The sequence below is a fragment of the Tamandua tetradactyla genome, chromosome 6 (genome assembly GCF_023851605.1).
Source record: "Tamandua tetradactyla isolate mTamTet1 chromosome 6, mTamTet1.pri, whole genome shotgun sequence".
NCBI classification, from domain to species: Eukaryota; Metazoa; Chordata; class Mammalia; order Pilosa; family Myrmecophagidae; genus Tamandua; species Tamandua tetradactyla.
The window spans coordinates 124468235-124494919 of NC_135332.1; the positions used below are offsets into that span (position 1 = coordinate 124468235).

The 26685-nt window shown below is 42.5% G+C and overlaps 1 protein-coding gene and 1 long non-coding RNA gene across 7 annotated transcripts in view; one reads left to right on the top strand and one right to left on the bottom strand.

The window, feature by feature from the left end:
• The window catches only part of LOC143688779 (uncharacterized), a 114703-nt gene that overhangs the window by 40047 nt on the left and 47971 nt on the right, over nucleotides 1–26685 (top strand). The gene's annotated exons all lie outside the window — the stretch shown is intronic.
• Nucleotides 1–26685, bottom strand: part of ZNF704 (zinc finger protein 704) — a 248339-nt gene that overhangs the window by 25806 nt on the left and 195848 nt on the right. For all 6 annotated transcript variants that reach the window (XM_077167075.1, XM_077167076.1, XM_077167074.1 and 3 more), the window contains 3 exons: nucleotides 25635–25738; nucleotides 20650–20882; nucleotides 3246–3346 (listed from right to left, as the gene is read on the bottom strand). In XM_077167075.1, the coding sequence (XP_077023190.1) occupies nucleotides 3246–3346; nucleotides 20650–20882; nucleotides 25635–25738 (438 nt within the window). The remainder of the gene's footprint in view (nucleotides 1–3245; nucleotides 3347–20649; nucleotides 20883–25634; nucleotides 25739–26685) is intronic.

Sequence of the window (26685 nt, forward strand, 5' to 3'; positions counted from 1 at the left end):
TTTTGTAAAGACAGCCATTTCTTCTAATCCCTATTCGGTACTGTATGTTGGGAACTTTAATTAGATTATCTCCACAGAGATGTGACTTGATCAAGTGTGGGTTAAACTTGATTAGGTGGAGACATGTCTCCTCCCATTCCAGGTGGGTCTTGATCACTTTACTGGACTCCTATAAAAGAGGAGACTTTTTTGGAGAGAGAATGCCCCTTTTGAGAACAAGAGAGGAAGCCATGAGATTCTGAGAGAGCACAGAATGCCTGGGAACCATGAAGCAGGGAGTCTACCAGCCAGCGGCTTTTGGCGATGAAGAAGGAAAACACCTCCTGGGGAGCTAGAGAGGGAGCTAGCAGATGATGCCATGTTCACCACGTACCTTTCCAGATGAGAGAGAAGCCCTGGACTTCATGGTCTTCTTGAACCAAGGTATCTTTCCCTGGATGCCTTAGATTGGACATTTCTATAGACTTGTTTTAACTGGGACATTTTCTTGGCCTTAGAACTATAAACTATCAACTTATTAAATTCCCCCTTTTAAAAACCATTCCCTTTCTGGTATATTGCATTCTGGCAGCTAGCAAACTAGAACAGGGGCTTTCAGAGTATTTCTGCCTGAGACCTGGAAAATTTTCTTTTCAGTCTGGAAAATGGAGGAAAAAAAATCCACAGAAATTTTTGGGTAAAATAAAGCAACTGTCCACAACCTCAGAAAGTGTTTGCTAGATTGATTAATTTCTAGAGAAGTACCTGGTAACCCAGCTTTATGGATGGATGAGCAGAGGCCTCTGTCCCTCTCCTTCCACGGGTATCCCCTTAATTTCATGGACATATCCAGCAGTCGTAGATCACTGACTGAGAAATTTTTTTTTCCTATTTACTGTCTTAACATAAAACCTAAAGTAAAACCCGCCTTTCCTGAGCCTTTTCTCCCACACCCAATCAGTGGCTTCTCCAAGCCTAGCTCTGGTTCCCCTGAGCTCTCAAGGCAGAGAGAGACATCTGGGGAGGTGTCTCTGTGCACAGCAGGTCTGCCTGGACTTGGCTTTCCAACAAGCATACCATTCAAGGCTGCAGAGAGCAGGATGAAGAATTCGCATCTGTTCTATTTCTGTCCCCACTTCCTTTCCAGTAACAGGCAGGCCAAGCTGCACCGTGCTGCCGAATGCTACTAATAGACACACAGGCCTGAGGGAAATCGTGCATCCCAGATGGGAAAATCAGGACCAGCCCCTGATGTACAAGAATGGAACGCGATTAAGAGACTAATGGTGCCCTTCTTGAACTGGCACAGTGTGCACGGCAACTAAATCCAATGCAAGGAATATTTTCCTTGGGCTTTTATATGTTGCCCCACCCCCCTGCCCTCCTCCCTCACAGCCAACACTCATCAAACATGTCCACTGTCTTCTAGTTGCTCAATAGTACTTTTGGATTAAGGCAAAGGCTATTTCTCTTTCCCAGTCCATGAGATTTCAGGTCCCAGGCTCAGCCTTGGAGTCCAGCTAACTTTGTTTGGCAGAGTGTGAATTCTAATTCACCGAGGCAATTCTAAGAGCACATCAGTTTAAAAATGGGATCTTAGGGAAGCAAGTAAAGCAGCGGCATCTGGAATTCCATCCACCAGGAGAGGACCATGGGGATGCCAAGACGAATCCTGTGGTCCACCTATGGTCTATAAAAACACAGGTATGGCATGTGCTTCAGTGTGGTGCTGAATACGATTCAAATTGCTGGGCAATTCGACTTTAAACAAACACCCCGCGTCCTGGTTAAAGCTTCGGGAAGTTCTTAATAAATCTTTAAATAACGCAGCTGTTTACGTTATGACTTGTACTGACAATGAAATCGAGAGCAGACACAACAGGATTTCCTTCCCTGAAGGCTGCAGGAATAGGAATGAGGCATTCTGCCCTGCAGAGTTTCGAGGTGGTAATTCTTGGAGAATGAGAGGACCCCATGGCTAGGGGAGATGAAGCCCTGCCAGGCTTGGCCATGCTCATGGCACCTGCAGTGCTTTGTGACCTTCGTGATGCCATGCTCTGGAAGGGTCTGGCTGTGTCCCCAACCATCAGCTTTAAGGATTAGGGAGTTAGACCCCTGTTTCTCTCGACAGCCACTGATAGAGCTGACCCTCACAGATCAGCAAAATCACCTTAGAACCCATTTCTATTTTCTGCCTACACCCCTTTTCATGGATGATACATTTTCCAAATGTATCCTTTGCGGGGTAAAGTGAATGCTGCTTTTATTTGTCAACACTTATCTTTGTTGAAGGGACAACTCCATGTCCCAGCATCTGGGGGCTTGATCCTGTGTTTGTGTTCGCCTTTTGCACAATGGAGTTATGACTTACAGCTTCTCAAGGTCCCTTCCTTTGAGTCCCAGATCCTAGGACAAGAAAGACCCCGGGACTAAAGGACAAGATGCTGAGCCACCACTGACCCCTGGAGCAGTTCTGAATCACTGTGACTTCCAAAGCTTCATTTTCCCTCTCCTTAGAAAGGATTTCCAGCTGTCCCCAACTGCAGTTGAGGAATCAAGTGCTACACAATACAAGGAAAGGGGCAGAACAGTGACAGAGCACTGACTGACACAAGAATTTTTAACCCATTTTTGGGTGAAAATAACAAGTAATGAAACTCTCCCTTGGAAGAAAAGCAAGTTTCTTTTTTTTTTTTTTCTTTTTTTTTTTTTTTGCATGGGCAGGCACCGGGAATCAAACCCGGGTCCTCTGGCATGACAGGCAAGCATTCTTACCTGCTGAGCCACCGTGGCCCACCCAGCAAGTTTCATTTTACAGATAATTTCATGGGGTCCAAGGACTCTTTGGAATCCAACCATGGCTCCCAGATTAGGAACTCTTACCCTTGGGTTTTGGAATTTATAAGTTACTCTCACATACATTGTCTCTTTGGCCGCCATACATGACCCTGCAGGGCCAATATTATTATTAACTTGTTTTTTAGAGAGAACTCAGACCCAGAGTTGTGACTTGACTGAAATCATTTACTAAGTACATTAGGGAGGCTTTATAGCTTTAAATCTCCATTCTTTCCCCTGTGCTGTATTGGCCTCTGTCACCTGGGGGACCATCTCTGCACCGATTAGGAAGACCCAGCAAGCCCAATCTTACTTCTGCATTCAGAAATTTTAAGGCACAGTATGCTGTGTGATTTCCAAGTGCGGGTGACTCTGGATTGAGCTGATGCAGAGCACATCCAGGCCTGAACGCCGGCGTGCTGCCTTACCCAAGGTGAATGGTCCGGATGTGCTTCTGGATGCCGGCGGCCGTGCTCAGCACCTTCCCGCAGTTTTTCCAGAGGCATTTGAACATCACCTTCATAGAGTTCTATAAGGGAGTGAGAAAGTTACATTCAAATAACCCATTTTATTTCTGCCCTCCAAACACATTTTTTTTCTTCATTAGAAAAGCAACCATTTCTTATCCTCTTTACCATTAACTCAGCACGTGTCCCAGGGAGCCCCTGAGTTGATGGGTACTGAATAGCCTGGTGAAGGCAGACATTTCCCGCATCCTGCGTGAGAACTGAGCACTGCTGGAGCGTTTCAGCCCCTGCTCACTAAGGTGCCCGGTGTAATTCAGCCTGTGATAACAGTGGCTAATATGCACTGAGCGCTCACTGAGTCACATACTGTGTTTTTCTTGTTCAACCCTAAAAAGACAAATACGCCTTCCAGATGCACCCAGGTCTTCAGTAAAACATGCCCAGTCAAGGAACCGTTTAGTGGCAAAGCTGGGATACCTATCCAGGGAGCGTGCCTGTGGGAACCAGTCTCTCCATCAGCACACAATTCCACCTTTGTCAACAGGGTCTCAGGATTTCCCAAAAAACAGTCTAGCACAGTGACAGAGAACACCAATTTGGGATTTACTTCCTTAGCGCCTTGGTTTCCTTATCTATAAACTAGTAACAATTAACAGTACCTGTCTCTTAGGGTTATGATGAGGATTCAATGAGGTCATGGAAAGGAGCCATTAACAAAACATTCAGGGTGGTTCGGATGGCATTATTGTGATTATGCTTCCTGGAGTTATGCATCCTGATGGGGGATGAGTTTTCTCCGGGCTGGGATATGTCTTTGCTGGGTCTCTCCTTGGTCCAGGTGACAGCCCCTGCCATGTGGTCACCAAACCCCATTTCCTTTTCCTCCTGGGCACCACAGCTGAAACTTCTCAGACTTCTTTGCAGTCAAGTAGAGCCATGTGACTGAATTAGGGCAAATGGGATGTGGGCAGAAGTGCTACACATTCCTTTTAAGCCTTATCCCTAAACTGCTCCCTAATGCCACTTCCACCCCACTCTTCTGACAAGATGCAGAGGATTTCAAGGCCTTAGGGGATGGCAGAGATGCTAGATCAGTTCTTCATTTCTGTTTGTCACTGATCCTTTCAGCAGTCTGGTGAAACCTATGGATCCCTTCTCAGAATAAATCTTTTTAAGTGTACAAAATAAAATACATAGGATTACAAAGAGCAAGTGTATTAGTGTGCATGGGTGGTTCAGTGGTAGAATGCTCACCTTTCATGTGGGAGATCCGGGTTTGATTCCCAGACCATGCACCCCCCCCCCCCCCAAAAAAAAACCCAAAAAACAAAGAGCGAGTGTATTGAGATACAGTTATCAAAATATTGAAGCTATTCTGTGACATATGTATTTTTAAATTAAATATTGACTAACAAGATCTCAAAGTGAGTCCAATAACTACTGCAGTTTCAGAGTAGTGTTAAGCATTTCATGATAGCTGCTACAATTGTAATGCGATATGGAAATATCTAATGATTTATATTGGTAGGAAAGTGCTAATGTTATTGTGGTTTGATGCCCTCAATCATAATTGCATCAAATGCTAAATTATAGTGAAGAGGTTAGTGACTATAACACACACTTTCCCCCCAGCTAAGTTCACAGATACCCTGAACACTGCCCACCCTCTTTGGCATCTGTGGACCCCAGGTTAAGGACCCCGTCCTAGACAGAAGAGATCTGGGTCCTGAGGACTGTGAGGAAGAGGAACATCCCTTGCCCCTGTACCTCCCGTTTCTCAGTCTCCTCTGGCCTGTCTTGGACTATGATTTGGGAATAAATAAACCTTCATTGTGTTAAGCTGCTGAGATTTGGAAATGGGTGTTACAACAGTAAGCCTACCCTGCCAACAAACATAGTAGCAGCGACACCATCTCCAAATGATGGAATTTATTTAACTTTGTTTCCCTTTCTCATAGGATCTCTGTCATCAACTAGCTGTAATTCCCACTGTCATAAATCTGGTTCCATGAACAATACTTTATATATTTAGAAGACGACTTCTTTAGCGACTGCTGATGGGCTTAGCATCCTGATGACTGATGTAGATGGCCCTCCCACTGACGACCTCTAGACTTCTGAACTGAAGAGGCATTCGGAAGCTCCCAGATCTGAGCAGTGTTCTGCCGTGTTGGGTCACTTCCAGCATGGCAAGTGGAAGACAAAGCATAGCTGTCTGTTGCCAAAGTCCACTAATGCAGACTAGTGACAATGGAGGGACCTGCCGTGGGCATGGGCTTTGTGAATCCAGTGTCCAGCTGTGCCCAACAGGCTTTATCCCGGGCAGCTGGCATTTGCAGCACAGCAACCTAGCTGTTCCTTCTCTCTCTCCTGGGCTTCTCTACCAGCTCAGAGATGCTCCCTGCTGCCCTGCAGTGTGCAGTATGGAGCTATAGCTACCAGAACCCCAAGCTGCAGCTGTCAGAGGTACGTGAAGCAAGCTGAAAAGCTAAGAAATAATTAGGAGACTTTAAAGTACATGATCTTGATGAACTCATGATTTTCAGTCTCTGCAATGTCCCTCGGCCACTGGTCTAAATACATGTAAAGTAAGATGAGCCAAAAGAGCAAATTGTTACTCTTGCTGCCCCTCACTTCCTATTCCCCATCCTCAAGTCCACAAGAAGGAATTTCACTTCCTGCATTTTTATTCAAACCATTATTTTATTCAAAACCTATAACATGACCTATCAATATTAATGAACAATTCCTCAATGAGTGCTTTCTGCCCATTTTTCAAATGATAAAGCTATACTACAGAAAATATCTTGCACTTAAAAGAATTAATGACCCAAATGGAAATTACAAATATCTGTTAGAAAATGGAGTATGATAGATCAAAACTTTTTTTTTTGGTTCATTAAATTAAATTTTATTAAGCACCTATGACTCAGCAAGGAATATTCCTGGTACAGGGGATATAGATTAAAAAATGAAAAGGAACTTAAATTCTAGTGAGGTAGACACAAATAATAATAAACGTTGATGGTTCTAATATGGTAAAGATATCTGGGGATGGGGTAGGGCTATTTTAGGTCAGATGAGGTTTCTAGAAGACGATTCTGAGTTGGGACCTCACATTTAGAGAAGGAGCCAGACACGCTAAGAACTAGAGTTTCCCAAGCAGAGGGATGAGTAGAACTGAAGATGGGAAAGAACTTGGCATACTGGAGGACAGTAAAGAAGGGTGATATATTTAGAGTGACGTGAGAAAATGAGGGGTTAATTTAAGATGAGTGTAGGAGGCAGGGCCAGAAGATTATGCAGGACCTTGGAGATGAATCTAAGGAATTTGGATTCTGTCCTAAAATAAAAGTGAAGCCACTGAAAAGTTTTTAGCAGAAGAATGACATATGATTTGAATAAGAAAAATATTTCTGTGTTTGGGGGAGAGAGCAAATAGGGTCACCAGTGGGGATGCACTGCAGGTTAGAGAAGATGGTGGCTTGGAAGTAAGTTTGGACAATGATGATAAAGAAAAGTAGATACAGCCAACATACATTTTGGAGGCAGATTCTCTAGTACTTGCTGCTGGACTGAATATGAGGAATGATGAAAGGGATGGTATGAAGGAGGACATCTGTATTTTAGGTTTGAACAACTTGGTGAATGACTGTTCTGCTATGCATATATGTTAATTTTGAGATGCCAATTTTGAGCTATCAAGAGGAGGCGACAAGTAGGATGACAGCTAAATGAGCCCCTACTCAGGGACAGTTAGTGCCTGAGATATTAATTTGGAGTTAGGAGCTAAAAAAATGCAGCTAAGATAATCTTCCCTCAGGCTACTTCTGTCTCCCATATTTTATGTTTGGGAAGAAAGAACCCGAAAAAGGTAAGAGCAGGGGTAAAACTATGACAGTGTGTGTTACAAGCATAAAGAGAAGAAAGTGCTGCAAGAAGGAAGGTTTAGCCAGCTGTATTGAAAGCTGCCTAGAGATCAAGGAGGATAGGGACTGAGAAGCATCCCTTAGAGTCAGCACTTGGAGGCTGCTGGTAACCTTGAGAAAAGCAGGTTTCATAGGGTGGTGGGAACAGAAGTCAGACTGGCATGGGTTGGAGACTAACTGGGATTTTTTTTTTTTTTTGCTTCTAAATATTAATTTTAATTACTTTGAAACAACATAATTTAGCACCAAATGCTGAACAGGCACCTACTGTAACTGTTATAATTGTGAAATTAGCATTATTTGTATATGATCAGCTATACGAAACTCTTCAATTTTTCTCTTGAAAACTGGTAGTAAAAAATCCCAAAGGATAAAGAAGAGACTGCTAATTAAAGGTCATTTTTTACCAATTTAGCACCATAATTCCAGTCTTAGAATCTCCCGAGTTCCTGGAAGAAGGATGGGAAGAGGTGTTGGAAAAGTAAGGGTAGTTCTTAAATTGTGGCCTCAGTTTTGCTCTAAGGCAACTCAGGGATTAGCAAAGAAGAAAACTGCTGAGGCTAGAGATGAAAACAAAAGCTTTTGGTTTAGATGGTAAAGAGGGCCCTTAAGGACAGCTGCATCACTATATCCAAAAGGCAGCTGGATTTGGCCTCAGGAACCAGGGGGTCTCTTCTTGGCATCCAAGTCCTTTCTGATATCTTCAAGTTTTTTGGTGAGGTCTGGAAAATCATCGTTCTGAGCCGGGTACATTCCAACCAAGTTGCCAAAGGTAAATCCAAGCAGGAACTGGAGCGTGATGTTGGTGGCGAGGTTGAGGAGGGCACAAAGGGCGGCTGCAGCTCAGGGCGGAGACTAACTGGGATTTAGGAAGTGGAGTGAGTGCACTCAACTTTTCCAAGAAATTCTGCTGCTAATGAGTGGACAAGGGAGGAATCAAGGGAGTGATATTAAAGTGGCTTTATGCTGATGGGAATGACTGAGAAGGAAGGAGAAACGGATGATGCAGTGGAGATGTGGGGGCCAACGCCCGGATGAGGTCCAAGAAGGCAAGAGGAGACAAGCTCGAGCTTCTGCCTATGGCTCAGACGGAAGGGTTGGCCTTGGATAACAGCAGGACAGTTCTTCCTCGGAAAGGGAAGGCAGGCAGATGGGATGGATGTAGATGCAGTCCGTTCGCCAATTTGGTGGGGGGGAGGAGGCATTCCTGTCTCAATGCTTCTAATTTTTCCGGAAGTTAGGAAGTGAGGTCAAAGTTGAGGGGGATATGGGGAGGCTGTGTGGGAGGTTTGAGGAGCCCTGCAAGAAGAAAGTAGCTGCCTTAGATAGTGGGAAAGGAACAGGCATGGCATGTGTTATTATTTCCATTTTTGTGGGGGAACAAGATTCAAAACAGTTACAAGATTGTGCTGGGGTCATTTGATGATTCTCACATACTAGTCATTTGGAAGAAGGCTCTCATAATTAACGTAATGGTATTACTAACATATAAGGTCAAATTCTTTCTGAATCATAGGGGTTCTTTTTTAAGGCTTCAAACTGCTGATTGCTTTAGGAAATGACAATCACAGTGGTGCTTTTTTTTTTTTTTTGGCATGGGCAGGCACCAGGACTCGAACTCAGGTCTCCAGCATGGTAGGTGAGAACTCTGCCTGCTGAGCCACTGTGGCCTACCCCACAGTGGTGCTTTTGTGCCATAAAAAGTATCAATGATAAGACTGCTGTTCCTAGTCTGTGCAATAATATATCAATATTTTTTTTTTGCAATTTCAGTTTTTTCTGAAAAACACAAAAACATGGCTTTTCTCAGGTCTAAATGTTTTGGAAAAAATTCCCAGCCTGTATAATGGCCATCCCCTCTAAGGCCTACTGCCCTACTTTCATTCCAGCTTCTCCCCAAATCCCTGGCCTGATTCCACCCCAAGACAGTACTGGTAGAGTGAGGGGAATATTATTTATTTTTACTCTCTCTCATCCCAGATGGGGATAACATTCCAGATGGGGTAACAACCACAACAAAACAACATAAGCAAGATTTTTCAACTGACTAAGAGGCAAAAGTGAGCTGAAGTGAAAATAAAGGCAGAATAAACAAACTTAAGCTGGTTATACATTAAGCACCTACCTATGCCCTTAAGCTTTCACTCTCTTTCTCCATGGGGTCCCTGAAAGAGGCTCTGAGTTTCCTAGAAGTCAACTCAAAGAAAGTCACAAGGCCTGGCAATACATGTTAGACAGCCATTCACAAGAAACCTGGTGATGCCTTACTGAGAGGGGAGAGATATTTCTTTCCTGGATCTTGCCAAAAGACACCATGTGATGTCATGCAAAGCCTCCCCAACATTATCCTTTCCACAGGTACAATATAGGCATACCTCAGAGATACTGTGGATTCTATTCCTGACCACTGCAGTAAAGTGAAAATCACAATAAAGCGAGTCACAGAATTTTTGGTTTCCCAGTGCATATTAAGTTATGCTTACACTGTGCTGTTGTCTATTAAGTGTACAATAGCATTATGTCTAAAAACAATATATATAGCTTAATTAAAAAATATTTTATTGCTAGAAAACATTAACCATTATCTGAGCCTTAGTTGTCATAATCTTTTGCTGGTGGAGGGTCTTGCCTCCATGTGGATGGTTGTTAACCGATGAGGGTGGTGCTTGCTGAAGGGTTGAGTAGCTGCAGCAATTTCTTAAAATAAAATAGCAGTGAAGTTTGCCACATTGATTGAGTCTTCCTTTCACGAAAACTCTCGCTGTAGCATGCGATGCTGGTTGATAGCATTTTACACAGAGCAGAACATCTTTCAAAATTGGAGCCAATCCTCCCATACCTTTCCACAAGCATTTGTTTTTAAACTGAGATATAATAAAGCTTGGTACTGATTATAAAACTCCTTTCCTTAGTTACCAGTCATTATTTCAAGTAGATGATCTAGAGATCTCAATCCCCTCTTACCTCCAAATACAATGAGGCTGACCAATATTCTCTTTAAGTCCCTTGGAATTCAGATCATCACCAATTGCAATTGTTTGAGCATCACCTCCTCAATCATACCCACACCTTCTTTGGGAGTCCCTGCCGAGGGTTTCAAAGAAATCTGCTGTCTGAAGAAAGGTAGGCAATGGACATGAGGAAATACAATCAACTTTTCCTCTTCCTTCCTTTTTTTCTTTTGCTGTGCTTTCTAGAGGCATGTCGGGGATAAACTAAAAAGTTTTTGTTTTTTTTTTTTGCCTGGAAAGTAAACTCTTTGAGAGCAGGAGCCATGACTCCTTGCTGAGCACTCTATCCCAGTGCCCCACATGGGACCTGACTTGGTAAGTACTTGTTGTGTTGAATCTCGGGTTAGTTGAGTTTTGGGGCCGTCAGAGATGTGCCACATTTGAGACATCTTAATTTGTCTAAGCATTTTGTGAAATTCACTTAGAAAATGATCTATATTCAAAGAACATTTGTCAAAAAATGATTTTTTTCTTTGGAATTTAAGCAGACTCTCCAGCATGATTAGCACTTGTTGATGATGCCTGACTATAAGTTAGCTTCTCAGTTGGAGTTCCATGGTGTTACCCTCCAATAGTGAGAACAGACTCATAGATGGTTTTCCCTGTATGTAGTTTGTTTTTTTTCCGGCCTTACATACTCTGAACTGGTAGCTATTTTAGGAAGGTCTAAATTCACCAGGAGAGAAGGGAAAATGTGCTGCAGAAAAACTGTCTAATTTTTGATGGTCTTCCAATTAGCATACTCAACTGGAAGGCCTTTATGCAGTGTTGTCTTCTGATGGATAGTTAGAGAACATCCCTGTTGCTTTGTAAGGTGGTAACATGTGCACTAAGAAACATAATCACATATGGAAGAAAGACCATAACTGTTTTGGGGGAGGGAACACTCCCCAAACTCTTTCACAGAGGGAAAACCTACAGCCCTTCCTTCTCCTCTACCCTTTCTTCCTTTTGACATTACCTTTGAAGAACACATGTTTACTATCCCATTTTATCTTAAGCCGTCAGAGCTCTGCTCTCATAATCTGCTCATGTCCTTCTCCACCAAGCTTGGTGTCCCTGAAGGCTGACCTTTGTAACTGTATCAACAGGCTCCCTTGCCCACAGTTTCTGGTTGGGTTTGGCCAATGGGAGGCCCGGGCAGGAGGTTGGGAGGCAGGAGTTAGGCAGGAGGGCATTTTCCCCCAAAACTCTTTCTGCCTGGTGACAGGTGGGCAGTAGCTACATCTCTCCTCCAAAGGCTATTACTTCTGTTGTGTGGTCTCTCCTACAGCTGAATTTCCAGAGTTCTGGTAACCCCTGGGATCTGGAAACTGCTCTCTTTACTTGCTCCTTCAGGCTCTGGGAGATAATGGCCTCCTGTTCTTAGCCTCGGGGGTCCTGATTTCCCCCAGCCCAGTCTGTACCTTCGTAAAGGGTTCCTTCATTAAACACTTCTCAGTTACCCCACTTGAGGGTACCACCTGCTTTCTGCTAGGACTCTGGCTTACATTTAGGAAAAAAGTAGGTCATAAAATAATATGAAAAATATCTTATTTGGGAGAAAATATTTAATGCAAATAAAATGTATCAACAATGCATGGTGGCAAATTAAGGGAAGGATATCTTATTTCTACATCTATTTCCACATTTGAAAATTATCGTATTTTTAATATTAAATAGCTATTTCTTTAGAAATGGAGGTTGCCCTCTATTGTTTGCCTGAGTAATTTTGTAGAATAAAAGCATCCTACCAGGATGACCTCAACTTTAATGAAATCAAGTGGCTTCTTCCTACACACACAAAGGATATTCTTGCTTCAAAGCATGAGGCCCGACATGGTTAAGCAATTTTCAAAGTCCCCTAATTACTTCCAATTGAAATAAGCCCTCTGCCTACAAACAGACAACCCTGTCACACTAAAGGAAAGCAAGCCATGGGAGGAGGAGAACAGGAAAAAATAGCTAAATAAACAACGCCCAGATTGTGGTAGGGATCCAAGTTCACCAAGAGAAGCCAAACCAAGCAAAGCTGCTGGGAGAGTCACGGTGGCCAAGTCTGTGTGTGCCCATCTGTGTTTGGCTCCTCCTCGCAGCTCTAACAGATGTTCACAAAGCTGGACTATTCTCAGGCACAAGGAGCACCAGCTGAAAATTCATCACAATGGAAACCACTTCTGCTAAACACCAAAGCCAATGTTGCCAGTTAACTTCAGTCCACCAGAATGGTCTTCTTGATATAAAACAGTGGCGTGGGGAGAGGAAGGATGTAGGAAGGGCCACCGTTGGTTGAGCACCGCTGTGTGCCTGGCCCTTGCTGGGGATGTCCATACATTTCATCCTTGATGCTCACAAGAACCCCAGAAGGTGCTGTAGTTCCGGGCAGTTGCAGGCAAGCTCATGGAATCTCACATATGTCCACATATTGGAGATTCACAGCTGCTTCCAGGCAAGCTCTTTGGAATCACCTGACTTTAGTGCTATGTACTATAATGGCTGGAGAAGCTTCCTGGAGATTCCTGACCTTTGCAGCAGCTTCCAGGCTATCTCTGAGACCAGCTGCTTTGGGGCCATATGCTGAGACCTTTGACCAAGGCTTTCTTGGTAAACTCTCTGCCGACCCCTCCAATGGCAAATCTCGATCCTATTTTTAAATGGTTTTATACTTGGTATATAGGAAGTAACTTTTATTTTCCTGAATGAGCCCTGATTGATACACAGGACTGGCAAGATGACCGCTGAAGGTCACTTTCAGTTCCAACAGTGAAAATAGGGCATGGTTTAAAAAAATTTTTTTTTAATTTTTTAATTGATATATATTATTTATTCACATACTATAAAATCATCCAAAGTGTACAATCAGTGGTTCACAATACCATCATATAGCTGTGCATTTATCATCACAATTGACTTTTTCTTTTTTGTGAGAAATAACATACATACAAAAAAAGCAATACATTTCAAAGCACAGTGCAACAATTACTTGTAGAACAGATTTTGGAGTTTGGTGTGGGTTACAATGTCACAAGTTTAGGTTTTTACTTCTAGCTACTCTCAGATACTGGAGATTAAAAGAAATATCAGTATACTGATTCAGCACTCATACTCATTTGTTAAACCCGACCTTCTCTGCATAACTCCACCATCACCTTTGATCTTTCTCCCACTCTTTAGGAGTATTTGAGTTATGCCCACACTAACTTTTGCATGTTGGAAGGGGCTGTTGATAATACAGGATATGGGGATGGAACTAGTTGATGTTCTGGAGAGGCTGGCCCCTCTGCATTTCAGGATTTATCTGGTCCAGGGACCCATCTGGAGGTTGTAGGCTTCTGGAAAATTACCCTAGTGTATGGAAGCTTTGTGGAATTTTATATATAGGACATGCTTTGAAGTATTGTATTACACGCCTAAGGACACATCCAATCAAAGCTATATTCCAGAAGGTACACAAGTATCACTTTACTGTCTTTATTATTGCACAGCAGTCTTGGGTTAGTACCAAGTTACCTTTCCTGGGGCAACCAAGAAGTTCATCAGGTATGTTCTATATGGAGATCAGGTTGTGTGTGTGTGTGTGTGTGTGGTGTGTGTGTACTGGAGTTGGGGGGAGGGGATGGACACACATATTCAAGCCTGTGCAGAGAAGAATAGGATCCTTGAAAGGAGAGAGCACCCAATAATTGCACCCAGGTGAGTGTGCTGCTCTCAGCATGATTACTCAGCCTGAGGAATTCACACACCACGGCAGAAGGCTCAGAGGCTGTTTCAGGGTCAAGAAGTCCACTCAGATCCCACCAGGTACCAAAGACTGCTAAAGGCACCACTGCATTCAAGTAAATCAGTAACAGCCTAGAAGCTGGTAGGGGTTCCGGTTCTTCCCTTACCAGGAGAAGCAGGCTTAACTACCTCATCCCACCTCTTTGGGGCTTTATTGGTAAGATGAGAGAACTGAATGATTAGCAGTTTCCTGCCAGTGATCTGTAAAATATGTGAGGTTAATGCAAAGTGATGTGTGAATTCAAATGTACATCGCACATAGATGAAACACATGCTGTTTATAGATGCCGTAAGTAATAGTAATGAAAATGTTTTGTAAATAGGACACTATAGAATACAATCTTTTGTGTGTGGCTTCTTTCCCTTGGCATAGTTTTTGAGATTCATTCATTGTTTTGTATTATCAGCAGTTTGTTCCTTTTTATCGTGGAGTAGTAGTCTACTGTACAAATATGCCTGAATTTGCTTCTCCCATTTACCTGTTGATGCTCATTTGGGTTGTTTCCAGTTTGGGGCTCTTACGGACAACGGGACGAGGAACATTTGTGTTGGAGTCTTTTGGTGGACATGTGTTTTCTTATCTGTTGAGTAAATACCCAGGCATGCAATTTTTGGGTCATATGGTAAGTGTATATTTAACTTTATATGAAATTGCCAAACTGTTTTCCAAAGTACTCGCACCATTTACCTTCCCAGCAGCAATGTATGAGAGGTCCAGCTGGCAACACTTGGTATTTTATACACAAAAGAGTATATACTGCATGATTCCATTTACTTGAAGTTCTAAAACAGTCAAGATGAATTTACAGTGGTAGAAATTAGGCCAGTGGCTGCCTGCTAGGGATGGGGGATGCATCTGGCTGCAAAGGGGAAGGAGAAATGGTGTCTTTGATTTGAGTGGTGATTACAGTCAAAACTCATTGAATTGGACACTGAAAAAGGGTTCATTTTACTGTATGAAAATTATACCTAAATCAAGTTGATTAAAATGATCTCTATGACAATAACAGCAAAAACAATCCTGAATTAAAAGAAATCCCTAGTCATTGTTTTTTTCTCAATCAGTGGATTCTAAAAGTGTGTCTCATCTTTGGGGACATCTGTAAATTTCCAGCCAAGATCAAGCGTTCCTCAAACACCAACGCTCTGGTCCCATATACTACGTGCATGCTGCCCCTCAGTTGCCTGGATTTTGTTCTTCTTTATCCTTGATTCTCTGTCTGAGGCCATCCAGCTCCACTGCCCTGGCTCACGATGCTGTCACACAGCTGCTCTTTGAACACCGTCCTCCCCAGCGGTGCTAACAGAGGGGTCTGTTTCTGGAGCAGCAGTGTTTCTTGCAGGAGGCACTCTGCTCACAATTAGTAGGTTGAGAATGAAGTCAGGAAAGAGATTGGGATGCAACATACTTATTCTTGAGGGTTTTAGGGGTCTTTTTCTGTTCAGAGCCATCATTCACAATTTAAAGTGATTCACTGCTTTTTGGTTCTGAAAGACTGAACATGCGGAGTAGAGCAAATGATTAATTCAGCGCTTACTACTGTGCTACTATAACTGAAGCACCTTATGTTAATGTAGAACTTTCTTCTCTGAATTTAGATTCTCCCCGATACACAGGCAAACCTCTTCATGCTGAGGCACCTACACGATACATGAAAGTGATGAGGGCTGGAATTTATTAATTGCCTTTGAGTTGCTGCTAATGTTCTGAAATGTGGAGCCCTGGGTCACGTCTCTTTCTATGTCCCACTGTTTCGACTACTGCCGTTGCTGCCCTCACCCTGGGCATTGCAGGCTGGCCTCGCAGATCACCCCGAGATAAGCACCTGGCAGCTGGGAGGCCCTGAGCTAGAGACCCACATGGACAGGGTCCTTGTGGGGGGTCAGGATGGAAGATGGAGGCAAGCACCCCCTTCTCCACCCACTCTGTTCTAATTCCCCATTTGGTTAGTTGTCAAATCAGTAAAAAAGAAAGACCACTGTTAGTGGGTAACATCGACTGCATTTTACAGGTCCCCTCACACAGTCCTCACAGCCAGCCCCTCAGGGCGGTGCTGTCTTAAATAGATTATATAGAAGAGGAAACGGACTTGCTTAAGGCCACCTAAATCCTGGAGCTGGGGTGCCAATCCAGAGCCTGAACTCTTTGACACTGTCTGGGAATCGACAGAATCTGGAATCTGGCAGAACTAGCAACCTGACGTGGAAAAGAGCACATCTTTACTTATCAGCACTCGGTTTTCTAGGGGTCTTCTGGAACTGACAGTTAACTCTTGGCCTTCTTATAGAACTCATTTTCTCCCAGAGCTCCTGGAGTGGCTGTATTTAGAGTCACTGCTCCACCTTGTGGCCAGGACTGGGAACAGCATCTTCCCTAAAGTTCCAAAGTCCAGGCTCACTTTATGAGTCTTCTCATCACCGTAGGAAAATTCTGCTTGAACTGGGCTTAACTAATTTGCCCAGCTGAACTCCAAGGCCGAGAGAAAGAAGGCTTTCACTTCTCTTGCTGCATTCTCACTACCTTAGCTGAAGGTCCAGCAAGTCAACGCTGTAGCAGAGAATGCAGGATTCCTCTTTCTTTCTTTTTTTCCTGAACCCTCCGCACCTCTTGCAATGTGGCTGTGTCTGACCATTTTCTCTCCATGTTATTCTACTCTGGGAACAGAGGGAGATCGGGGTTCTTTGAACTTAAAAGTTTCTTCCTTGCTATTTTATCTAAGCTGATCTTATTTCTGCCACATTACATGCTGAACACCCTGGGTAAACCTCTAAAAGCCTCTACTGCAAAATGAGGATAAGAATATGTCAAAGATATTTGTGATGATGAAACGAATTGCTGCATTTAAAAGCATTCTGTAAACGGCAACTACATATGCAAACATAGCTACTGTCAGCAGCAGCAGGGCTGTTCTTTCCTCACGACTGAGAATAAGAGAGAACGCCTCTCCACGCAAACGCACCTCACATTCTCTCCCTCTCTCTAAGCGGCACATGAATGTCAACAAGAAGTGACAGCAAGGGGTCCGGGGTGGGGGAAGAAGAGACAACCAGGAGGAAGCTGTGCAACCACTGCTTCCTAGTCACAAATAGGGAGTTACCCCACCCCCAACCCCACATTGTTTAGAAGTTTCAAAAGTCTATTAAAACATCGCCACAATCTAGGACGTGGGATTTTAGTCCTTCTAAGTCCCTTTCTACCTACAGTCACATTTAATCTTCATGACTGTCCTGACAGAGGTGTAATAATATCTGTTTACCTGTAATTCAGAAGAAGAAGCTGATAATCAGGGAGATGAAGTGATTTTCTTCAGTTCTCAGAGTAGGAGAGTTGAGTAAATAATGTGGATCTTTCGATTTCTAATCAGAGTTCTTCAATTTACCACATACCAGGTTATGTCTTTACAATATAGAACAAACATTTTCACAATAACCCATAGTAAGAAATACATTTTGCACAGTACACTCATTTGTGTGAAATAAAAATATCAAGAAACACTACTTACCCTTACGATGTGCAATGTACTCTGCCCTGTTCTATTCATTGAAAAATTGCTGTTTATAACTCATTGAATCAATTCACAGCCCACTAATGGGCTGAGACCTGCAGTTTGGAAAATACTGATCTAGAAGAGTCTCAATTTCCACAGAGCATGTGACTATAACAGTTGCCCATGGCTTTAAAAAGATATTATGAATCTGAGAGAATGGAGAGGAAGATATAATGAACTCACAAAGTTCCACCAACTACACTGTATGTCTGGTTTAAGCAAATGAACTTTTAGAAGAGTTTTGGAATATGATTTCAAAACATTAAGTTAACTGTATTACAATTACGGTAGAGAAGTAGATTCACACATAATTTTAATCATTGCATATTTTAGCTGAGGGAGTGTCTAAGAAGGCTCCTGATGAATATGGAATTAGGAGCCACAAGTACCAGACTCAGTAATTCAACCCTGATGGTCATGTGGACATTAAAAAGGAAAACAGGAGAGAGCACAGATTAACAAGAAAACAAGCAGATTAGCATTTATTAAAAGCCTATTCTATATGGGTACAAATAACTGACAAAATTGGCTATCAGAATTTTAAAAAATAAAGTGCTGTCTATGTCACCTTCCATTCTCTCAATGACATCAGTGGTAATAAACCCATCATAGCACCTTTCCTTATGCTTTAGGTCACCATTATCTCTCACCTGCACTAAAGTCACAGCTTCTGAATGTCCCTTCTCATCTCCAGCCATATTCCATTCTGGCCCATTCTCCATATAGCGTGGAATCAGTGTCTCTAAGGTGTAGTGTGACCATGTTCCTCTCCGGTTTAAAGCCCTTTGTTAGTGTCTGTCCCCCGCCCCCCTCCCATCCCCCTGTCCCCCCCATCCCCCACCTAAAATGCTTTTCATGTCTTCTTGTCTGGCCAACTTCTATTCATCCTTCAGGATGCGGTTTAGATGTACATCTTCTGGGATGCCCTCTGCTACGGCTCCACTCCCCCACCCCTCAGGACAGTATCAAGTGTCCCTCTTAAGTATTTCTACCATGTGGGCATGGAAATTATCACTAACAATTATTATTTCGCACATCAGTCTCTACCCACCCTACACCAAAGGGAGGGGGCATGCCTTATCTCAGGGCACTCAGGATTTTGCCTGCTGGGTGTTCAATAAATATTGGTTCACTTAATAAATAATAAAAAAATAGCAATAATTTCACTTTTTATCATTCTCACTACTCAAAATAACTTTATGTTCAAAAGGTCAAGGCAACAGCTTGGTCTATGTAAGATCCAAGTGTTACAAATTAGAGACTGAAGTTTTATTCTGGGGAAATTCAGAATCTGAACAGAGGGAGAAGTCATCAAGCAACAAGGATAAACACAGTTCTTAATTTGTTCATTCATTCCTTCTGTCCAGCTCCTTGCAGGGTAGACTGTGCTCTCTAAATAAATGGTACTATGTAATGAAGCTTTTTTTTTTTCCTTTTCCTTTGGTTACTTGATTCTTCCCTAAATCAGCTGAAGCCTGTAGTCTTAAATATGAGCCTGACTAATCAACCTAATTGTAACGCAGGAGTGTGAATTTTGGCTCACTGGCTACATTAGAAATGCCAGGCTGTGATAGGCTTCCCACAATTCACCTTAAAAGCACTGGGGGCAACGTATGCTGTGGGTCCCGGCCACAACACTGGGTCATGCTTGATAGGGTCAGGACTGCATGCTCAGATGACCTCAGGCAGAGAGAGACTGACCAAGGCTGTCTCTGCAGCCTGAAGCCACAGAACAAGGCTTCAGGTCCATCCTAGCTAGAAGGTCTGCAGTCACCTTCTGATACAAGTGCCAGCTTCTCTGCCCAGCAGGCAAAGACCCCACATCACTGGGGTTCCCTCAGATGCTGAAGGGATGCCAGGCCCCTGCCCAAAAGACTGGTCTGAAACAGCTCCCTTCCTGCTGCTGCATCTGGAAAGGGCAGGAGACCACCCGATCATCCTGTCCTCTGGGTAGAGGAGTTGGAGCTCATTCGCCAGGACATACCCAGAAAGAGGGGTCTGTGCACCTCCTCGTGATGTGATGTTAAGCTGAGTGATGCTAAGAAGAGATGCAGGAAAGGAGGGTGTTGGAGCAACACCTCTCATTGTTTTGCTCTTTGAAATGAATTGGGAAAAAAAAGTTACATTGTCATCCTCAGGGTTTCGAATTGGATTTTTGCTTGTGAATAGTCATTAAAATGAAGTTAACCAACACCACATTAAAAAAACAATATATAAAAGAAGAGTTTCATATTTACATGGTGAAATGGTAAAATGTTTTCTAGATATAGTGGGGATAATGTTTTATTGGATGACATAAACATGCTTTTTTGAAAAATTGTGAAGGAACATAATCTAAATGTACCGGAAGCGAATGAAAAGAACCCGAGCTTTAGGCTCAGGCAGACCTGAGTTTGAACAGTGACTCTGAACCTTTCTAACTTGTGTGACACAAGCAAGTTAAATGTACAATCTCTTTGATTCTCAATTTCATCACATCAAGATGGGAAAATAATACCGTATAGGACTGCTGTGAGGATTAAATAAGTGCTATCAACTAATTTATTAAATCAGTTAATTAGATCTCCTTTTCCGCTTTTTATTTAGTAAATATATAATTTTTGGTATGTAAATATGTGTGCTTGGTATGTAAATATGCGTGCTTATACTTCAGCTTTCATGTCTATTTCACACCCGGTTTTATAAAAATGAGATGCAAAATATTCTTCCCAATAACCCTCCAGGGCTGACTGAAGCAAGAATGAAAAAAGATATTAATTACATTTACATATGAGAAAATTAAGTCTCAGGAAGAAGTGAGTTAATTACAAAACCAAGCCAATTTTCTACCTTCCTAATAGGGAACCCTTAGGTTAGCTGATATTTACCCCTTTACACCAATTCAATGGTTTATAATCAGAGGACGGGGCATGTGTACTTTGAAGGAACATATCGATATTTCAATCACTTCAGCCATGGCATCTAATTTACTTGGAAACTTCAAAGAACATTAAAGGGGAAAGTAGCTGTTTCTGTGTATCAAAAGGGGGCGTGCCGGAAGCTCAGGCTGGCCCTCCAACAGGGGCTGAGCGCGTGTCCACCGAACTAAAACCGGAACACGAGCGGCCGAGGGACCAACCTTTCTTTTCCTGGGAATGGGCTCATCGAAGAGAAGGTTGCTGGCCTCGGACTCGTCGATGCCGTCGTCCTGCTGGGCGGGGGTGCGGAAAGGTTTGAAGCTGTCGGCGGACAGCGGCGGCGACGGCGTGGACGGGTTGGACTGATCGCTGGGGGCGCTCCAGCTCCAGTAGCCGCTGCTGCTCGTGCTGGAAGGCACGCAGCCTCCTTCCTTCCACGATCCGCTCAGGCCCTCTGTGCAGACACACAGACCCACAGATCCACGTCAGTGCTGGCGCCGCCAGGTGTGCCCAGGCAAGGGCCAGGGAGGAAACGGGCATCCTTAACCGGAGAACCTGATTCTGTGGCCCACTCGATAATTTACAACAGCTGGCTACAGAAGTGTTTATTCAAGTGATACTTAAAAAAAAAAGAATTGCATTACAGTTTATAAACATTTAATTCTTGTAACCACATGATAATTTGGGTTTTTCTAAGAAAGAGTTTTCTGACGTGCATGGTATGGTGCAACTCTAGTTCCTCGGGATTCTATGAATAAAAGGGGAAAAAATTTGCTAATTTGCTTGTTCACTAAGTTTGGGGACTGCAATATTTCTGAGAAAGAGATATTGTTTGCTGTATTCTCCTGAGTTATTTGGTCACAGTGGTTTCCTCCTTCCCCTCTCATTTTAATTTTTTAGGAACCTCATGGGATGTGTGGTCCTTGGAATACACTTAGAGAAAAGGTTGTCTCGGATTTAGGAATTTAAGAGAAATGATCATTTCTGGATAGTTTCTTAAAGCGTTTACCATGCTACTTACTATTACAAATAATAATGCCTTACATTTTGTGTTTTAACAGTTTACAGAGCTCATTCACACTGATATGCGCCGCTTCTCACAACATCTGCCTCTCTTTCAGAATAAGGATTATCGTCTCCATTTCACAGATGGGGAACCTGAGGCTCCAGGAAGTCTAGTGACCTCCCCAAGGTCACATGACTAGTAACTTCTGGTGGGTCCAGAGCCTAAACCCTGGTCTGCAGGGAGCCCACTTTTCTTCAGCACATGCTAGTCCTATGCTGTAACATTCTCCATTCACGCCTGCAAACCTGGAATTAGATAAGAACTTATTGGAAATAATTACTAATTAGATTGGCGTCGAATTTTTCCTTTCCACTTCTGGTGGAAAACATCTTGAAATGTTTGCTAATGCAGGGAGCTCTTTGCTCCAGTAAGTGTCTTTTGGGGGAGCTCTTTTAATCATTAAAGATTTGCTTTATCTTTCAAGATTCCCAATCTTAATTATCATTTGTATCAATTCTGTATTCTTTTTGGGTAGTTTCTCCTGCATATTTATGTGGATTCTGAATATATTAAAGCTAGATTTTAACTACAAGGAGGAAAAAAGTCCCAAAATGCCTCATTAAAAAAATACTGTTACTGACTGTGTCATTAGTAATGAAGTGAAGACAAATGGTAGACTAGCATTCGTAGTAAAACTTTTTGATGACCTTCTCCTAATTATAGATTTCTATCACATTCTTCAACTATGTCAAGTAAAAAGTCCAGTTAGAGGAGTGAAATTTTAAGTTGAAATAGCAGAAGGTACCCATCTCATTAAAGTAAGGTTCCTTCAAATCCAGTGGTTGTTTATGCAGGCTCCTACCTTGCCAACATCAACAAAACCAAACTAGCTTCTCACTTCCTCAAGCCTGCACAGAAAATGGATGGCTCCCTGGATCTGGAGTTGCCTAGTAGAAACAAAACGCTCCATTCAATGCAGCATGACATCAAAGGGAGCCTAAGGCATGCCTTTGGTAATATTACCCGGTGTGTGGCGAACTCACTTGTCGGGCCCAGGAGGCTTATAAATACATGGAAGCATGTGCTTGTAAAAGAAAATAAAGACTACTATGCCGGGTTTGTAATCATGTTAAGTATGAGGAACTGAGTTCACTTTGAGGACCAACTATTGTTACAGCCTTAGCAACACTGCTTCACGTCATTGGCAAAACCTGATTTGCTTATTGACTTGTGAATGATACTCCCTTTAGAAACACTATTTAATCAGAAGGACAAAGTGATATACAAATGAATTTTTCAGAAAAAAATCAGGACCAATTCAAAATATTTCTTAGGGAGCAGTGTCTCTTTCTCTTAAACAAGTGCTTGCAAGAATGCAGAAAGGCACTGCTGGAATCTCACCTTCTTTACAAAACCAAATTCTTACAGAACGATCTTTTTCAGGCACAGAAAAGGATTCCAACAGTTTCCACAAATTCACTGCTATACAATAATTTTGGAGAAAATCTTTTATCCCTAAAAAACCAAAAACAAACAAAGAAAAACCAAGCAAACCTGCCTTATTATCATAAACTATTTTCTCTATTTAAGAATTTACTTCGGTTTCAGACTAAATGAGAAAATGAACACTGATGCACTTTCTTTAAAACTGTGCCAACAAAAGTTTGCATTGAAGAAGCAAAAAGTTTATTTTAACTCTAACCCTTCAATACAAAGGAACACAGACAATGTTCTCAACTAAAAAAAAAATTCAATGGTAAAACAAATGATTATATTTAAAATATAATTTGTCCTCTGAGGGATTCTATGGAATTCTGCAGTGGCTCTTCCCTGAAATAGGTTTTGGAGGGATCTTCATTTTTGCTCTTACTGTAATCCTTTAACAGCTCTGCCAAGCTGAGGAGGGTAAATCGGGATGAGGCCCCAGAAGAGATGTCAGGTCATTAAATGGGCAAGGCCAGACTCTCTTCTCAAGGGCATCTTAAGCAGTGCTACATAAAGAGGTCGCGCTTCCTGACTTGGGGTGGGCCCTAATGGTGGCACCACTGATGTAGGATATTAACTTGAATTCTCAGCATCTTGATCATTCTTCCCACTTACAACTGGACTGAATAAGTTTTGGTAAGGACATACTGGATGTTCAACAAATTTCTTTTCTTTTTTGGCATGGACAGGCACCAGGAATCAAACCCAGGTCTCTGTCATGGCAGGCAAGAATTTTGCCACTGAGCCATTGTCACACTGCCATCAACAATTTTATTTGAACACTTCATGCTTACAGCCAAATTATGTTTCAACCATAGCTCAGTCTTATAAGTGACTATGGTAGCTTTTGATAGAAGGTTTTCCACTGCTGATAAGTTTCATTCAGGTAACATCAGCAAATTGCATTTCAGTGTTCTGCAACCTAGCTTCCTCTACAGTAAATGTTCTTGCCCAAATCATCAAGGATCTCCTCCTGGATGCAGAATTTGGTCCTTATCATGCTTGACCTTCTGAAGCCATCACATGCCTCTCCTTGAAACATGCTTTCCCTTGCTGCCATGACACCATGCTCTCCTGATTTGCCTCTATCTCTTCAGTTACACCTCAGCCTCTTCCCAGGCTCTCTTTCCTCCTCCAATCCCTTGAATGATGGTAAACCTTGGCCTTTCTCCTCAGCCCTTTTCTTTTCTCACTCCAAGACTATACATTTACTCAGGGTGGTCTCTCCTACTCACACGGCTTCCAATTCTGCATTATCAGCCCAGATTTCTCTCTCAGGCTACACCGAAATCTCCACCAGACACTGCCCCTTGAATGCTCCTCAGCCATTACCTACCAACCATATTTCCAACTGGACCTATCATTTTCTTCACCAGTATTACCCATTGCTCCAAACATTTACGATAGATCTGTTCCACTGCCTTTGTTCCTGCCTCAGTGACTGGTCTCCCCTTGCTAAATCATACCACCTGTATGAAGCCACCCTTGACATATCTTCTCCCTCATTCTTCATGTGTATTACCAAGTCCTGTTGAGTCTATCTTCACATTTCTCAAGCATGTCCTATTCTTCCCTACAGGGACCATCATGTTTCATGCCATTCATCTGTATTTTGGGGTCATGGTTGCTGTTGTTTTTTGCCTGTAAACCTAATCTTGACTTTGCAGCAGATAAATTACCTTAATAGCACTCTCGTAGCATCAGAATAAAGTCCAACTCTGAGCCAAGCTACATGGGCCCTTATGATAGATTTCCCTGCCAGTCTCTCCAATATCATCTCCTGCTTCCTTCCCTCCTGGTTTATCATGTTGAATGATGAAGCCTTTTTACATAATGATTGAGAGAGAAGAGCTGAAATCAGAAAGATAGGAGCAGAATTTGGCTCTGCTATTTACCAGCCAATTAATTCCTATTTCTTCATCTATAAAATAATGATGATAATACAGAGTTGTTGTGAAGACAACTTTATATGAGTTAGAACAAGTGTGCTTAAAGCAAGTGTAATGCTTGGCACATAGTAAGTGCTCAATAAACACTCATTAATACAGTTAAAATGCTCTAAAGAGATTTTACCCTCTCTGGGAATATGAATGTTTTTCAATGAGGTATGGTACCTGATAAATATATATTGAATGAATTAAGGAATGAATGGACTAAATAATTTGATTTGATTAAGAAGTCTGAGATAATACTTTTTAAAAAATATTTAATCTTCAAAGTTATTTTATCCAACTACCTCCCCATTAAACAGAAATAATGATGGGGAAAATAACTTCAACTGAAGTATCTCCATTTACTTAGAAAAAAATGAACACAAACTGCAGAGATGTGTTTTAGAGATGCAGAAAACATGGTAGAACTCAATAAATGGGAGTAGACTGGATGTGGAGGTGGATGAAATACATTGGTGTCTCTGGGAAACTGAGGAGGAAGCTCTGGGGTCTCCATCTCTATCACATCACCACTTGTTTCCTGCTAATGGACAAGGAATAATTGTTCATTGTGTTTGATCAGAATGAGATCCCTTGGGTACATGGGTAGTTTAGTAGTTAGAATGCCCGCCTTTCATATGGGAGACCCGGGTTCAATTTCTGGACCATGTACCCCACCCCCCCCAAAAAAAAAAAAAAAAAGAATGAGATCTCTTGAAGAGAGAGGCTCTGCTCTTGCATTGTGCCAAGCAACACCTCCATGAGCCCTGTATCCCATGCTTACCATTTGGCCGCACTGGAGGACTTCGAACCAAGGGGCTGGTTGACAGGCTGGTTAATACCATTGCAGCTGTCACCTTGTCCATGTCCAGTTCTTCTGAAGATTTCCTATAAGACAAGGAATGGCTTGTTAACTATCCTGACTCTGTATCCGCTGTGGACCAAGCCATGGACCATGTTTACTTCTTTAACTTAGACCCATGAAAATCCAATGTCTTGTTAGTTTTGTTTTATATATGAGAAAGCTGAAGCCAAAGAGGTTTAGTGATTTGGTCAAAATCATATAGTATTAGGAAAAGAAGGGTTCACTCCATTCATTCATCATTCATTTAACACCTATTTATTGACAGTGTATCAAACTGTTTTGCAGGGGCAAACAAAACAAAGTTCCTGCCCTCATGGAGCTTACAGGCTAGTGGAGGGAGGAACACAATGATCAGTAAACAAACAAACAAGAACAATATATTTTTGATAGTGACCAGTGCTGTGGAGGGTATCAGCAGGTTGACAAAATCGCCACTGTGGGTAGGTCACCCTTAGGGTAGTCAGAAAATGTTTCTCTGAGGATGTATCCTCTGAGCTGAAATGAGAACAGGCAGGAAGAATTAGTCATGCTGAGGCCTGGAAAAAGACTCCAGGCAGAAGAAACAGCACATGCAAAGGCCTAGTGGCAGGAATGAGCTTGGGATGTTTAGAGAACCAACCAAATAGTGTGAGCAGGGGAGAGGGTCAGAGCTAGTCCTCTGGGGGTCTGCGGCCATGACAGGGTGCTCTGGTTTTATTCTAAGGGGAACAAGGAGTCACTAGGAAGGCTTTAGATTGATCTAATGACATAATATAATTAATATTGTTTTTAGAAATTACCCGAGCCATTATATGGATTATGAGGAAGGCAGAACAGAAAGCAGAGAGACCTGTTAGAAGAAAATTGACAGGAATCCAGATGGGAGAAAACGGCGGCTTGGATGAGAATGGGGCAATGGAAGGTGAGCTGGCAGGATTGGCTGGTACACTGAGTGAGGGAGATGAGCAAAAGGGAGAAATTAAGGTTGACT